The sequence below is a fragment of the Medicago truncatula genome, chromosome 7 (genome assembly GCF_003473485.1).
Source record: "Medicago truncatula cultivar Jemalong A17 chromosome 7, MtrunA17r5.0-ANR, whole genome shotgun sequence".
Classification (NCBI taxonomy): domain Eukaryota; kingdom Viridiplantae; phylum Streptophyta; class Magnoliopsida; order Fabales; family Fabaceae; genus Medicago; species Medicago truncatula.
The window spans coordinates 45,158,863-45,175,376 of record NC_053048.1 but is presented as its reverse complement, the minus strand read 5'-3'; the positions used below and the strand labels follow the sequence as shown (position 1 = coordinate 45,175,376).

Genomic DNA, 16,514 nt, shown 5'->3' with positions numbered 1-16,514 from the left:
GCAATATCTAAAATCCAAAAGTAGTCCATATTAGGAAGATCTTCTCCCTTGATAAATAACTCCAATTGTCTAAGATATTGAAATCTAATCAAGACCCTTTTTAATTCCAATATTTGTTTACACCAGTAACATTTAAAGTGAACTGACAGCAGCTATTGACACAATTAATTAAAAACAAAGTATTTAGGCAGTCAATTGCAGCAAATAGCGCCGCTCCTGGCAGAACAATGTGGAGCAGAATTTGCAGCCACAAGAGTCCCCAGGCATCGCATGCTAAGGGTGCGTCCGGAGCAGCAGAGATCATGCCCTTTTTTGCAATGCAGAACGCGTCTGACAAGGAACTACATGGCTGTAACAGAGTTTTTTTATAAAATAAAAAGGTAAAACTATGAAAATTCTTGTGTCGAGAGAAACAACTCGACTTCTCTGGGTGTATGGGATACAATGAAAAATCAAGAGAAAACTAAGAAGGTAAATGACAGAACATTTGAATGTTAGAAGAAGAAGTGCAAAAGACTTCCAGTGGCCGAAGTTGCCTCAGTACGACTATGACACAGCAAATGTGTTGCAATAAAATATTATAGGCTTGATAATTCAAATTTCAAAATGAATAATATAGTCCTCATAAAAATCTGAAAAATTACTACTGAGGATTTTTTTTAGGCAACAGTTGAGATATTAAACAGCCTCGTTAAAATACTAGATGCAACATCTTCAAGGGAGGCTCACCCATATGGAAAGAATAAACATCAACTGGCAAACATGGGTTTTGACTGACTCACCTGTGAAGGGCTCATGACCATAGCTAAATTCTCGATATTACTTATTGTGCAATTGCACCAAAGGGACTGTGTAGACATTTCTTTCTCTTAGCTGTATTCCAAAAAACCTTCAATAACCTTGGAGCGGTAACATCAAAGTCCATCGTAGTGTCACCATTATATTCAAAGGATGAGAGATTCAATGCATCAATTGCATCAAAATTGAGTTTTCGGAATAAAACAGCGTACCGCAGAACTGCCGCTGGAATATACACGGCAGTTAGCAAGAAGAAGAAGAAGAAAAGACCGTGGAGAAGGCGTCGAAGGCGAGATCATTCGATGAAGATGACTATGGCAGAACCTGGAGAATTAGGGTTTTTTCTTTTTTTTTTCTTTCTAATATTAGGATTTCTTCTACTTCTTCTTTTTAACGTTTTATTTGAGAACGTTAGAAAATTTGATCTTTGAAAATTTGCTCGTCTTATTTTGATCAGTTAGCTTGTAAATAACAATGTTTGGACTTTGGATGAGAATTTGTGTCCGTCTATTTTCTCTTTTTTATTGCGGTAATATGTACAAATTATGAACATTTTTTTTTTTTTATGAAATTTTGATTTTTATTAAAATTATAGATATAAATATTTTAGATTTTTATATTGTAACAAACTATACTTATTTTTAAAATGATACCAACAATATGACAAATATATTTTTAAAAAACAATATAGCAAATATAATATATTCTTATCTTTTTAAATGACAACATCAATATAAGATTCTTGATTCATAAATAAATTTGTTTAAGGGTATAATTAGAAATGAAAATGTCCGTCCAAAATCATAAATAATCTTTATATAAGGAAAAAGATAGGTAGACACCATTTCTTAAGTACCTCTCATGATACCCCATGTGGCAGGGATATTTTAGTACTTTCACATCACACCATCACCTCCTCTCATATCTTCTTTCAATGTTTTTGCCACATGTCACAATTGTATGTGGGTGTTAAAATGTGTATGCCACCTAAGATGGTTAATGTATAAGGACTCTTATATAAAGTATATATTGGTTACTTTGATTCTTTAATTGACAAACCATGGACACTTTATTCTTTCCTGTTAGGGGCCAAAATGTCTTATTATTTGAAACTTAAGATACGAAAATGTCTGACATTCAAAATTTAAGGGTTTAAAATGAAACCAAAAAAAGTTCATTTGATCCCTTACATTATAAGTGTGTTTGGATGTGGTAATTGAAAATTTTAAAGAATTTAAAATTCTAGGCAATTCAAATGATACAATTAAATTGTCTTCATTTTTAAATATTATTATTTGTATGGAGTAATTAAAAATTTCATGGCCATCATTTTCGAGCAAGTTTTATAAATTGGCAAAATTACATAACTAGTCTTTTAACTAATTATGAGATTTCATATTGGTCCCATAATTAGTTTTCGTTTCAATTTGGTCCCATAACTTACCTCAATTAATCATATTAATCCAATTATGTTAACTTTGAACTCCAATGTCTTAGGTGGACACACACTTAAATGGTCCACCAAAAACCTCATTAATTTGTTGAATACTAGTCGTTTGACCTTTTTTTTCTAAAAATACAGCCCTTATATCATCCATGTCTAGTAGACCAAACAATACAATACCAACACCTAACTTTTTTCTCTTTTCTTAATCTTCTTCATTTCACATATTCTTCATCTTCATCATCAAGTTCATGCATTCATAAAAAAATCAAACAACCCAGAAAAAATCTAGAAAATAAAATTAAAAATGCTTATGTTACATGCATATATCTACACAAGCAATTTTACCACTCGCTTAATTATTTTTTATCGACCCTTTCCTCTCCGTCACAGTGTAACACATGACTGAGATGGTGCGCTTGCGTCTCCGTTTGCAGCGTCACCATCTTTAAAAAAATCAAAATCTAAAAAAAAAAATCTAAAAACAACTTCAAATGAGAAGCTGTTAATAGCAGCTTCTAAAACAATAAATTATTTTAGAGGAGATAGAAAATATGGTTTAAAAGATTGAACTAATTTTGTAACAAAAAATCTCTTTTATATAGTTGTATCCAAACAAACTAGATTATTTGTTTTAAAAAAGTGAAATAGATTCTAATTTTTCATAAAATCTCTAAATTATTTTATGTGAAAATCACTTTTATTTTAATTTATATTGATTTATTAACTTGCGCCCTCCATTTCCCATATTTTAACGACATTTTTGTACTTTTGTAACATAATTCCCTCTTCTCTCATTCCTTCTCGCCTTTTTCTTTCTTCACGACTTCTCTTCCAAACCAAACAAACTTCATTGAAAAACTCATAACACCCAAAAGAGCACACTTCAACAAACCTACTGCACTTCCTCAAATCCCCTCGTTCTATTGATAATATCTTCCTTACGGTCGCAAACCAAAACAAAGTATGAAAGTAAATCAATCAATTTTAACTTTACCTTGTATGGTCTTATTACCGAATATAGCAACTACACGTTTAAAGAAGAAAGGCTGATTTTTTGCGGGAAGATGAATGCTAAGTCCCCTAACCTAGCTATAGCTTCTGGCGTGTTTTGTCTCTTTGTGTGTGGTTCAGTGGTGACTTAATGAGATTGTTTGTTTGTTTCTGAAAAAAAGGCCTGAAATATGGCATACTTGGTTTCAATTTTCTTGTGCAAAAGTGATTGAAAAACTTGTGAAAATGGGTGGCATTTAGCATGCACAAGACATAAATTTGTGCTCCATGCACAAGTTATGCATAATTGTTCCAAAATTCAATCTGAACCGTTCATTTAATATTATTTTAATGCGAACGGCTGAGATCTGTTTGGATGGAGTTGTGGGTTACCTGGTGCCATAAAGGGAGAGAGTTGATGTGGGTCCCACGCGGGACCCACCCTTTTGATTAAATATGAATATTTTATTGTATTTTTTTTGTAGATTTTGTATTGGGCTTGGGCATAAACAATTAATTTTGTATTGAAAGTATAAATGTTTAAACTTTTGTGATGTTAAATGCACAATTTCCAAAAATATTATTCTATCTTTAGCTTCTTAACTTGTGCCTTAAGGACACAAGTTAACATTTCCCTTCTATAAAATATTACTATACTAAAGAAATTTCATGTATTCATGCTTATACTTCATTTTGGTCATCCCCTTTTTTTTGGTTGAAAAGATTGGCCATCTATGCTAACTACTACTATATGAGTAGGTTTTCATTGTCTCATAACTATAAAATTCAAATTCATAAGACCCTCACGATGCAATTACTAATATTTATGGCAATTTTATGAAAAAAATTTCTATGGGATGCCAAATTGAATTTTGTTGGCCCGAAAATTGAAAATTATTTTTTCCATTCCATAATTTTATTTATTTCATGAGCAAAAATTGCTATTAATTTAATTAATTAGGAAAAATCTGAAAATGAATTAAATATTAGTAGTAGTTGTTTTAGTAAATTGGATGGTTGTTATTGGATTAGAACTTTATTTGGAAAAATTAGAAGATGAATAAATTGTGTTTAATATTTGGTTAGTAAAATTGTTTTCGAAATATTTGAAGATGAACAAATTGGTTGTATAAATATGAGAAATTGATTGAATGATGAATGTTTAAATATAAAATATAAAATATGTTTTGTTGTTGTAATATAATATTAATAATGTTTATTTATATCGTAAGTCAAAGATGAATGATTGAATTATGAAAAACTATGTTATCAGAAATTGTACTGTTAATATAAGGAAAATACGTAGAAAGGAAAAAATATTAATAATATTAAGATGTAACATTGAAATAAGAAAAAAATTAGATTTAATTTTATTAGGAAATTAATATTTTTGTATGGTACTGAAAGAAATAACAGTTGGTTTATTTTATTTTTTAAAAAGAGATTTTTGGTGGGCACGACCGTGCTTTCGTTTGAAACGGTCGTGCTTAAAGATGTGTGGAGATGGGTTTGAAAGTATAAGTGATGGTGCGCACGACCGTGCTATTATTTGAAACGGTCGTGCCTAAACTTACTGGAGTTGGTTTTGTAATTGTTATTGTATTTATGCACGACCGTGCCTGTTAAGAGCATGGTCGTGTGTGATTGTCAGATAGTGTTTATTTTTATGTTTGGAGTAGGTGCACTGTCGTGCGTGCACGTCACACAGTCGTGTGTGTGTGTTAGCTGGCATTATCCAGTTGAACCAACCATCATTAGTAAAAAAAACAAAGCCATGTGTTTTGTTAACATGTAAACAAGTTGAAGATCAAATATAAGTTACAACATAATTATAATCGGATCATTGTTCATACCACTTCCTATGGAAGTTTGAAAAGCTCTTAAAAGAGTACTTTCAAAATGCAGCCAAAACAAAGCATTAAAGTTGAATAGGTGTAACTTTATTATTGTGAACCGGGTGGTGGATATTGGATGTTGAGTTGCCACATTGTTGCTGCAAGCATTTGTTTGACGACTGCAACCTCATCATACGTCCTGTCAACCTTCGCCTCCATCCTTCGACGCCAATTATTGTCATCTTTCGAACCCTCCGTTGGTTGTTTTTCCTCCCGATAATCACCAATTTGTTGGAATTGTTACGTCAGTTCTCGATGTATCTGGCAACAAGATTGAATCTTCGCCGAATACCAACAATATAAAATTCATGTTGTTCCCATCTAGATCCCTTACCATATGTATCTGTTTACAGAAAACAATATCAATGATATAGTTTCCATCAATGCCATTTTCTTGTGTTGCACTTCTCGCTCCCAGCTTCCAAGCTATGAAACTAACCAATCCCCCCGCCGCTATCTTACCTTTGGGTTGTGCCGCCACATATGCCAAATGATCTAATAGGTAATAGCTCGTTTTTACAGGACATTTCTTAACCATAGCCCATAAAAGAAATAGTTCATCAGTCCTCACCGTTGCAGTTTCCGGCCTACCGAAAATGGTGTAGGCCATTATTCCATGCAAGTATCGGAAAACAGAGTTTTGTATCATGATGGCCTTGGCAGTTTTACATTCATAACGGTTCCGGTCAATTATTTGAAACCAAAACCCATGTTTGTCATATTGTCGGTGCCTGTTATCATGGTTACGGGATACATGAATGACCCCCGTGCTCTCGAAGCCCATTATGAACACCAACCCATATTTTCCATTGGCGACGTGGCTGTACAATTGTACCAACCTTAGGTGCCTCAATCTCCTCCAAAATTACTTCACCGGCCAAATCCCCGACAACATAAACAACATCAAAACACTGACCCATCTCAACCTCGGCGGCAACAACTTCACTGACTTCATCCCGGTGCGTTAAACATGATGAACTGCGACAGTTGTTGAAGCTTAGGAAAATACCAGGTCTTCGTAGAAGTAAAAACTGATGAACTGTAATTTTAATGAGTTTAATACTCCACACTAAATTTTAAGATACATTTAGCTAAATCGATTGGAACTGCGCTAAACATGAACTCTAAATTTTAATATGAGTTATTATGATTCGCAGAAAAATATCAACAGAAGAAAACATAAGCTAGAGAAGATGACTGGAAACTCGTTGGCGGCAGATTTTCAGAGATGTACTCAGAATGAAATAATAAGTGGTTCAATAGAGAGAACTCGCGACGAGGATCACAAATCCGGTGTTTGCTTTCCTTCAGCAAATTCAAGGTTGTCGGAAATGACCTCTAAAGATTGGTGGCTTTTTTCGTAGACGAGACAGAAAACACATAATTGGAAAAGTGAAATAGAAGTAGAGTAAGATTTAAAGTTATGTGTTCAATGTGGGATGCACAAGCTAAAGAGGATGCGGTGCTGTTAGAAGTTAAATAAAAAACACACCAATGAAGAACATGAAATGGAGGCAAGGAAAAGGCATGAATGTGCTGTTAAGAGTGGTAACGGTGGAAACATAGTGTAGAAAAAAATCTAGGTTGAAGAAGATGTGGGGAAAATATATGGTGTGGGTTGGTTGAAGAAGATGTGTTGGGAAAATCTAGTGTTCGAAATTATTGGTATCTCTAAAATTCATTCAATGTGTTAGACCAAAATCATCTTAACAAAAAAGATTGATTTTAAATGGATATGGGTTGGTGGGTGAATTGTAGATTTGTATTTTCAAGGGTTGAAGATGATGGAGGAAAATATATGGTGTGGACAGACCATTTTAAAATCTGTGCACTTCTTTAATCTTATGGTAAGAAAAAACTTTTCCATAGTAGGAAACTCTTTCCCTCACCCACCCTAAATGCCACCTCCACTTTATCCTACAAAACAATCAATTTTTTTTAAATCATTATTAAGAGCTAGAACTTATAGTCTTGGAAGACTTACTACTCTTCAAACATATTGCTTTCAAATCTCCAAATATTGCATCAGAAGAGCTCTTTTTCTCCCAATTAAGTGTTAAAATTCATCTGATTTATTTGAAGTTCGAACTTTATCACTTTATATTATACAATGTATCTATCAACCGACACACATACACTACAAGAGGCCGCTCTATTAGACTAATATAATTAATGTTTAAATAAGTATGGATTAATATTTCATTTATATATATAAAAAAATTATTTCACTCTTTCGCAGCACCATCCGTCAAAACGAAAAAAAAAATTCAATCTTTCGCAATATCAAGCGTTATTTTTATTTTTTTATTAAATCACCTAGCAATAGCATTGATACATATATAGCTACATGATGTGCAAAATAAGTGAGAGATTACATGAAATTTGACACCCCAAATTTTTGTGCATTTCAATCTTTGCAAGAGATAACATTGTTACGATTTGTTCTATGATTATGTATTTATTTGTTTTGTTAAATTAAATAGTCGTCTCTTAGCTAAACTCAGCCATCAAATGTAAAAGCGGAGAATCTCATGTACGACAAATAAATAAATTTTATTGTTTTTAAAGGACTTGCGTGACAAATATGCGTATCTCCAAAAATAGATATTAGAATTGAAATTTCGTACGAAGTCATCCGATTCTACTTTACTGGAACTCCTACTCCTAATCCTAAACCTCCTTTAATTCTCTCTTCTTTATAACAACTTCATAGCGGTGTTGTGTTGAGTCGGTTACACTACACTATTTGGAAAAGTTGTGAAAAAAAAAAAAATGTCTTCGAAAAGAGATGTGGAGAGTGGGGAAAGAACCCTTTACCCTACGATGCTTGAGAGCCCTGAACTAAGATGGTCCTTCATACGTAAGGTTTATTCCATCATCACTTTTCAGTTGCTTCTCACCGTTGCTGTTGCCTCCGTCGTTGTTTTCGTTCCTCCGATTCCTCGTTTCTTCGTTAGCACCACTCCAGGCTTGGTTCTTTACATTGTTCTCATCTTTATTCCCTTAATCAGTACGTCTTCTCTTCTTTTTATTTTATTTATACATTATCATATGTATAACTTATTACTAACTATATTATTTAGGTCAAATACTATACGCGGTCTTCATAATTAGATTATTATTATTATTATTATTATTATTATTATATTAAGTTGTTTTGACTAATTGGTGTTTAAGTCATAACATATGCTTATCCTATTTTCATCGAATTTAATTCAAATTGTCGTATGTCCAAATTCACAGTTCTCAAAATTAGGGTTCATAGACGTGTCATTATGTAGTTTTGATTTAAAACAAAATTGATCAATTATTTGAATTATAATATTGTTGGTGAAATATTTATGTGTAAATTTAGATTTGAATTCAAAAACAATGTTTGATGTTATAAGCACTTTTGAACACACAACCTTCAATGGTTCTAGATACTTTTAACGAAGTTAGCCAAAAAATGGGTGACATTGTAACAAAAAGAAAACTTAAAACCAATTGGTAACAAAAGAAACTTAAAAACAACTTGTTATAAATATCTAATTTAAAGGACCACAATAGGTATTTGGTCTATTGTTTATGTGATTGTATTTTGTAACACTCTTATTTGTTTAATTTTGCAGCATTATGTCCACTTTACTATTATCACAACAAGCACCCTCTCAATTACTTCCTCCTCCTGATTTTCACAGTCACTATGGCTTTTCCCGTTGGATTGAGTTGTGCCTTTGTTAGCGGTATGTTCTCAGAATTATTTTTTCTTCTCATTTTGTTACTTAAAATCTTCTTTTGATAATATGACAATTTATTTGGTTCATCAATGACTATATAAAATCATGCATTTGGTTTGAATTTGTGCATATATATTTTGCATTTTTAACTCAACCTACAATCTAACTTATAGATTTAAGTTACATGTACTGTTGGTGTATACCTTTTTTACATGTATCTAATCATATTTTATCATATGAATATTTTTGGAGATATGTCATGAAATAACCTGAAAAAGTAGTATCATACATGATTTGGTTTGGATATAAGTATAGAAATTTTTTACACTCTTAACATTGAAATTAAATCTCTTGATTTATTCTATTTTCATAATTCTTATTAAAATTTCAAATTTGGCATAAGTATACAAGTATGTCAAAGGGTTTGTTCTGTTACTATTTTTTATTTTGTTATCGGCTTTGTTTAGATGAATGCTACTGCTTTGTTTGCTTTCTATCCAGCCCCATGTGTATATTTTTAGGTGGAAAGTGAAAGGAGAAGAGAATTGATTAAGTTGGCTTGTGATAAACATGGTTTTTCAATTAATAATTGCTATGTTTTCTGATGATCTTTGAAACTGAATGCAGGGAAAGTAATTCTAGAAGCTGTCATATTGACTACTGTGGTTGTGTTCAGCTTGACTCTCTACACATTTTGGGCCGCAAAAAGAGGTCATGATTTTAGCTTTTTGGGCCCATTCTTGTTTGCAGCTTTGTTGGTTCTTCTCGTCTTTGCCTTTATTCAGGTAATTTGCTCACTAGTTAGTTCTTAATAAATTGGCAAATTAGCCCTTGTAATAGTGATTTTGATATCTAACTTTTGTGTTCTGTTTGTATATTTTAACAGTGTGATCCTTTTCTTGCAGATTCTGTTTCCATTGGGAAAGTTGTCACATATGATCTATGGGTGTCTTGCAGCTATTATATTTTCTGGCTACATTGTCTATGACACAGACAACCTTATCAAGAGGTACTCCTATGATGAGTATATCTGGGCTTCTGTCTCCTTATATCTAGATGTCATCAACCTCTTCCTCTCTCTACTTACTGTTTTTAGAGCTGCTAATTGAAGATGATATAGGAAATTCTATTTGATGTAAATTTCTGTTAGATGCTAAATGACCTTGTCCAACTGTGGAATCTAATGTCTTTTAACGGTTTCTTGAATATCTCATTAGGATTTTAAGGTTAGGTTTGAATCATGGTTTTTATGTTTCTATAGCCTCAAGGAGAGAGATAAACTATCTGTAATATCATGAATGATGATGCTATTACATTTGGTGTTAGCATTAGTTGTATTTAACTAAACTCTCTACAATTTCAAGTTTCAACAATATTGATGTTATTGCGATATGAAACATTGACTCTGTTATAATAGTAAATAGATGCTTAACAATGAGTGTAAAAAGTGTTACCTATGGCAGCTGTAGAAGTAAGAGTAGCGATACAATCATGTGAAATTGAATGGACATTCGCAGCTGAGCTAACCACAGAAGCAAGGTTGTAACACTTAGCTCACATTGCTTTGGCAGCCTCAACACACTGCACCGTAACTAATATGGCAGCCGAAGCAATATCCATGTTTGTCTTGTCTATCTTTTCATCCTTGATTGGTGTTGACGAGGCTGCTGTTGTGGCCACAATGGAAGCTAAAGCAGCCACAGTAATAGTAGTGTGCTGCTGAGCATTATGTATTTTGCTTTCCTCTTTCTTTCAACCATCTTCTTACAGTTTTAGGTCCTGAACAAGTTGTGCTGCTGCCAACAGCAGCAGTTGCTCTTCCACCATTAGATAATGGGTGAATGGAATTGTTTTCTCAAGAAATATATAGTGTGCGACTTATTAGAAAAAGCTAATAGAGTTGCTCGTAGCTTAGTAAAAATTGATTATATATGTTGACAACATCGTCAAATTGATCTGAATGACAAATTGGTGGACTCCCTGATCCGGCTAATGCACCACCATGATTCAAAGGCTCGCTGCTGAGAGATATTCTATCTGATGTTAATGGCGACACATCCTGTTGCATATGCAAAACAAACAATATTAATAAAGATAATGCCCATTGTTAACTGAGGATATGTGTGTGGGTATGTGTGGGTATGAGTGTCTTTATTGTTAGTAAAGAGTAGTAAAAACCTCCCTAACAGAGTGTGACATAATGCGCTCAAGAACAAGCTGCGAAGGTGCAAAGTAAGCGAAAGAAAACCGACTCTTAGACTCAATTGAGATTTGAGAGCTCCTCGGAGACAAAGTGGTTGCTGGTGTCTTCAGGAATAGAAGTAGTGTGGCCATTGGAAGGCATGCATGAAGGAAGAGGTGGTTGAGAATGAGGTGCAAGAACTGATGCACTCCATGACCTTGGCAGAAACTCCATAGGAACTTGAGGACCCTACGGCAGAGGGGTGCCGCTGCTTGGAACTGGTTCAGGTCGCAGAAAATTGATTGGTTACATGTCATTTGGTGTGAGCTAGCGCTTTGTGTCGGGTTGTTTTTTTGAATGTTAATTTAGAGAAGTGACAGCGTCATCCATCATCCATCAAAAACACGTAAATATATAGAACTGGTTTTGGCAGCGGGAATGAGATAATGTTGAAGTATATAAAAAACTAACCATTTGGGTAACGATGTTCTTTTTTTTTTTGAAAGATGGGTAAGGATGTTCTTGTTTTGTCAAAAACCAATCATGTGGAAAAGATGTTCTTATTTTGTCAAGCATCACTTTAAAATATCTATATTCATTATTGTTTTTCCTACTTCACATTTACACGTGACTGAAATAAAAGGAAGGAAAAATTACTTTCGTCCTCCTTTAACTTAATTTTAAACAACAATTTCGTTTTTTTTAATTTCATTTTCGTCCTTTGATCAATTTACATATGAATTTTCAAAATTTAAATCTATGGTTATATTGTCCTTTTAATCAATTTTCATATGAATTTTCAAGACACAAGTCTACAGTTTTATATGATATGAGCTCAATTGGGATGGGATGGGGTTCCAAGGGATTACATTGTAGGGATCGTTGCTTGTAGGATGACATTCTTGAGATTACAGTGTAGGTTGCTATGTGAAGTTAGAATCTGGTTGGCGAAGACAACAACAGAGTTGGGATGAGATGGTGTTTCAAGGGATAAAGACAATCCAAATAGTTCGTTCAAAAAAAAATGAAATAGGTTGAAAATGCAACATTTATACCTCATTTTTTCCCAGGCTAGTAATCGAGTTGGCACTGATACGTGCATCATAGATGATGCGAAAAGTTTTGGGCTTGCTAAAAGAAAAACATTGATACCTCCTTTCCCGTGCTGACAAAGCAGAAGTGTGTGGATTGTTGTCAGCAATCAACGTGCCGAGAGTTTATGACCTTCAATTGGAAAATGTGAATTTTGAGTTTTTCAATTAAGGTGAATAAAGTGTGAATTTTGACCTGTTAGTGTTCTTTGAGCCTTGAGGTCTAGTCTAATTTAAGCGAGCCTCGTGAGTAAACTCTCTTAAACTTTTATAACCAGAAATACCCTTAATCCTTAAAAAAAAAAAAAAACTATTTTCACACAACATCATCATATGATTTTCAGAATTTCCTATTTTCGTTATTTAATTTCAAAATACAGTAATATTTATTTTGAATTTCCTTAAATACTTATTTTATTTGGTAGATCCTTAAATACCGAATTTCTTAATTTAATAACTTTTATTCCAAAAGACAGTAAGTCCTAAAAATATGAAATCATTAAGGAAATCCCTGATTTTCCAATTTTCCTATTGCTATCTTCTATTCCTATTACTTTGTTTAATTTTTTAAAATTTAATTTTGTAACTAATTTAGGTTTTTTAGTGACAGTTTTTTCAATTGTTTGTAAAAAACCAGATATGAAAATATATTTTTCTGCTGTTTTCTTCAGAGGTTTTAAAGTAAATTTATAAGTGTATTTATATTCAGGCACGTCAAAAAAGTATTTTTTATATTCAGGTATATTTATTTATTTTTTGGTCAAAAAAGTATGTCTATCTTTTTCACGAATTCATTTTTAGTAAGAATAGATTTTATATTATTTTCATTTTCACTATTATAATTTGTTATTAATTTATAATTATGATTTAGTCTATGTATACTGGGGTTTAGTATCAAGTTCAATTGCATCTGCATTGGAATTCTAGTCTCTTTTTTTCTTTCTTTTTCTCTCATTGAGTTTGCACAGTTGCAAGGGAAAAATGTCTGAAAAAAGTGATTTAGAGGATGGAACTAAGGGAGCAAGATCGGCTTGTATGTTTATTTATACATTTACTGCACCAAATTCTTTTTGTTTTTATTAAAAAAACTCGTTTGATAATGATAGTCAAAGTTTATTTTTTTTGCCGTTAATGATTTATATAGTTTCATGTGATTTGCATATTGGATGGATTAGTGCATATATGTTTTTATAGATTTGATAATGAAAGAAGATAATTTTTTTTTACTTGTGTTTCTCTTTAGATCTTCAATATCTTTAAGATGGCATAAATACACATTTGATAATTATCTTATGGATGCTCGTTTTTTTATCAAATATACATCCATGCCAAAAGAGAAACATTCCAACATAATTGATTAAGTTGGCTTGTGACAAACTTGGTATAGATTTTCAATTTTCAATAGGAATTGCTATTTTTATTTTTTTTGATGCTGAAAATTGGATGCAGGGAAAGTAATCATCATACAGTCTCTAACATGGGCTATTATGGTAGCGTCCAATCTTGTTCTCTTCACAATTTGGGCCACAAAAAGAGGCCAAGATTTCAGCTTTCTAGGCCCATTCTTATTCAGAGCTTTCTCAGTTTTTCTCCTCTTTGGCCCCATTCAGGTATTTAACTCTTCAAAAATTTCCAACTACTTTAATAATTAATCAGAAAATTAGCCCTTGTGTAGTTTAACAGTGTGATCATTTTGTTGCAGATTTTGTTTCCATTACTTTTGTTTCCATTAGGTAAATGGCCACATAGAATATATGGGTGCCTAGCATCTATTATATTTTGTATCTGCCTTGTATATCACACAGACAACCATATCCAGAGGTTCCTCTATGATGGATCCAATTGGGATTCTGTTTACTTGTATCTAGACATCATTGGCCTCTTCTTCTCACTAGTTAGTACTAATATTTTGGAGCTGCTGATTGAAGATCTTGAAATTGCAAAATATTATATTCCATTGTAGTTATGTGTTTTTATTTTTCAAAATTCCAAGATTGCTTTATGAAATTATAACTATAGCATTGGCAGTTTCATAGAATGATTTTGTCTCTAAATGAGTTCATTTGAGTATTATATATGGTTGATGTTGAAAAACACATGTGCTCAATACCTCTCAAAATATAAAGTGTTGAATTAAATATGGTAATTACCAATAGATGTTCAATGTTACATTTGTTTTGTCGTTGCGTAACGATTGAGAGAAACCTGAAAACGCCTCGAGTCCAGATATTGTATTCTCTTCCTGGACATGACGGTAAATCCATGCACATTTCTAGCACAACATCTGCATATTGGAAACTCACTCTTGTTCTATTTTGTAATTGTTCCTGCAACAAGTTGCTCTACGTTTTCAGCATTACCTGTTTTATGTTTGCAAGCATTGTCATGGAATGGACATGTAGGGAATTCTTTTTTATGTCAGTTTTTGATAGAAAATTTTACCTGTCATGTTCTATGTATGTAATTGTAAACAGAAACTATTTTCCAAACAAGATATCGAGTTAGTCTTAATAGAACAATTTGTAATTGATAATAATGATACCGTTAGGGTGCGTTTGAGTAATTCATAGCCGTTAGCAAGTAGTTCTTGGCTGCAGCCTGCAGGAACCTATAAAACTATCTGCATTCACAATTTCTCAATTACCACTTGTGCTGCTGTTCCATATGGTATTGAGCACATTTTATCCTTGTGAAACTAAAGATTTGGAATAACTTTAACTAGCCATATTGAATGGTTGATTCAAATATGTTTTGGTCTAGAAGAGAATGTCCAACTGCATAATCTAATGTCTTAATGGTATCTTGTACATCTCATTTAGGGTTTTGTTTGTATCCTGCGATGTCAAGATTTTTTATGTTTCTACAGCCTCAAGGGAACTGCGGTTAGGGGATGGATTGATACGGGAAAATAGGATTATAAGAACGAACAGATAAAATCCAACCCTCAATGTAGGGATTTGAATGACTTAGAATAGAATCCGATACAAAAGAGAAATTGTTGTATAAAATGTAAAGAGCGGCTTTTAGGGAAGAAGATTGTTGAAACATTTGATTGATTTCATATGAGCCACAAAGGCAAGCTTAAATACAACCATTACTCCATTAGAGGTAAAATAGTAAACTGACATAAAATAAAACTACTATTTAAAATTAACTACCAAACTACTAATTCCCTGTTACATGAACTACTATTTAGCTGTATATAACTAAAATTTCCTACAATATCGAGAATAGCGACACTATTGTGATATGAAGCATTGATTGATTATTTTTTTGAAGAAAGCATTAATCGATTTTGATCACGTTAGAATAGGAAATAAATGTATTACAATGAGCGTTAAATGTGCTAGCTGTGGCAGCTGTAGCAGTAAGAGTAGTGATATCATCATGAGCTGATCACGGAAACAAGGTGGTCGCACTCAGCCCCCATTGCTTCAGCAGCCTCCACTCATTGTGCTTCCAGTAATGTTGCAGCTGAAGCAACAGCCATGTCAGTTTTGGGCATTGTCTCGCCCTTGTTTGGTGTTGATGAGGCAACTGTGGTAGCCGCAATGGTTGTTATTGCGCTTCCTCTTTCAACCATCTTCCCACCATTAAACTAATGGTTTTCTCAAAGGCCATGAAAGCTTGGTAAATGGTAATCATAATAGAATCTAAGGCTTTCTCAGTTTCTTTTAGTTGGGAGAATATTTTAGAAACAGAGAGAATGAATGAATTTAAAGAGATTGAAAACAAAAAAGGGATGGATGGGACCTCCGTAATTAAAAAGATTACAAGGAAGATAGTGTAAAAATCATGATAAGAACAGATTTTTTCACGTTTCCATATCCAGGCATGTCATGTTACAACCTGCTAAGTCTTATGGGTGCAGTTCAAACTATATATTATATCAAGAATATTATGACTCCATCCATTCTTTTTCATCTATCTTCTAGGGTGACTAGCAAATGTACCTATCCATAGGGGTTGACTAGCTTCAACGTAAACTACTGCGATTGTGATTAGGTTAATAGCAACAATTGGGGGGTTAAACGCCATCCCCGCAAGGTATGGACGAAACAAGATACAAATGGTGCCGCATATAGACGGTACACCATAACCACCTAAAAACACCCCTAAAGATAAACCAACCAAAACACATCACCACCTAAAACAAACTCCCAAAAAACAAGAACTGCAGACACGATATCCACCACCACCCATCGTCACTACTCACCTACAAAGAACACCCTCAAAATAAAACTCACAGACCCCAACACCCAAGCTGAGCCACATATCGAAGAGCACTTAACCGAAGGATCATGCAGCTATCACAAACCTCGCGACCTCCGAACCATCGAAAGAGCACAACACAAAGCCCAAAAACCAACTTGAGTCAAAGAACTGACTCCC

The 16,514-nt window shown here is 33.3% G+C and overlaps 2 protein-coding genes across 2 annotated transcripts; both read left to right on the top strand.

The window, feature by feature from the left end:
* The first annotated feature begins 7,508 nt into the window (after positions 1-7,508).
* Positions 7,509-10,246, top strand: LOC25499169 (protein LIFEGUARD 4). The gene is made up of 4 exons (XM_013594343.3): positions 7,509-8,140; positions 8,742-8,855; positions 9,477-9,634; positions 9,755-10,246. Exons 1-4 carry the CDS (start codon positions 7,903-7,905, stop codon positions 9,956-9,958), a joined length of 714 nt encoding a protein of 237 aa, XP_013449797.1. The 5' UTR covers positions 7,509-7,902; the 3' UTR covers positions 9,959-10,246.
* A 2,857-nt stretch (positions 10,247-13,103) lies between these two features.
* Positions 13,104-14,085, top strand: LOC25499167 (protein LIFEGUARD 2). The gene is made up of 3 exons (XM_024771063.1): positions 13,104-13,155; positions 13,572-13,732; positions 13,825-14,085. Exons 1-3 carry the CDS (start codon positions 13,104-13,106, stop codon positions 14,083-14,085), a joined length of 474 nt encoding a protein of 157 aa, XP_024626831.1.
* The last annotated feature ends 2,429 nt before the right edge of the window (positions 14,086-16,514 follow it).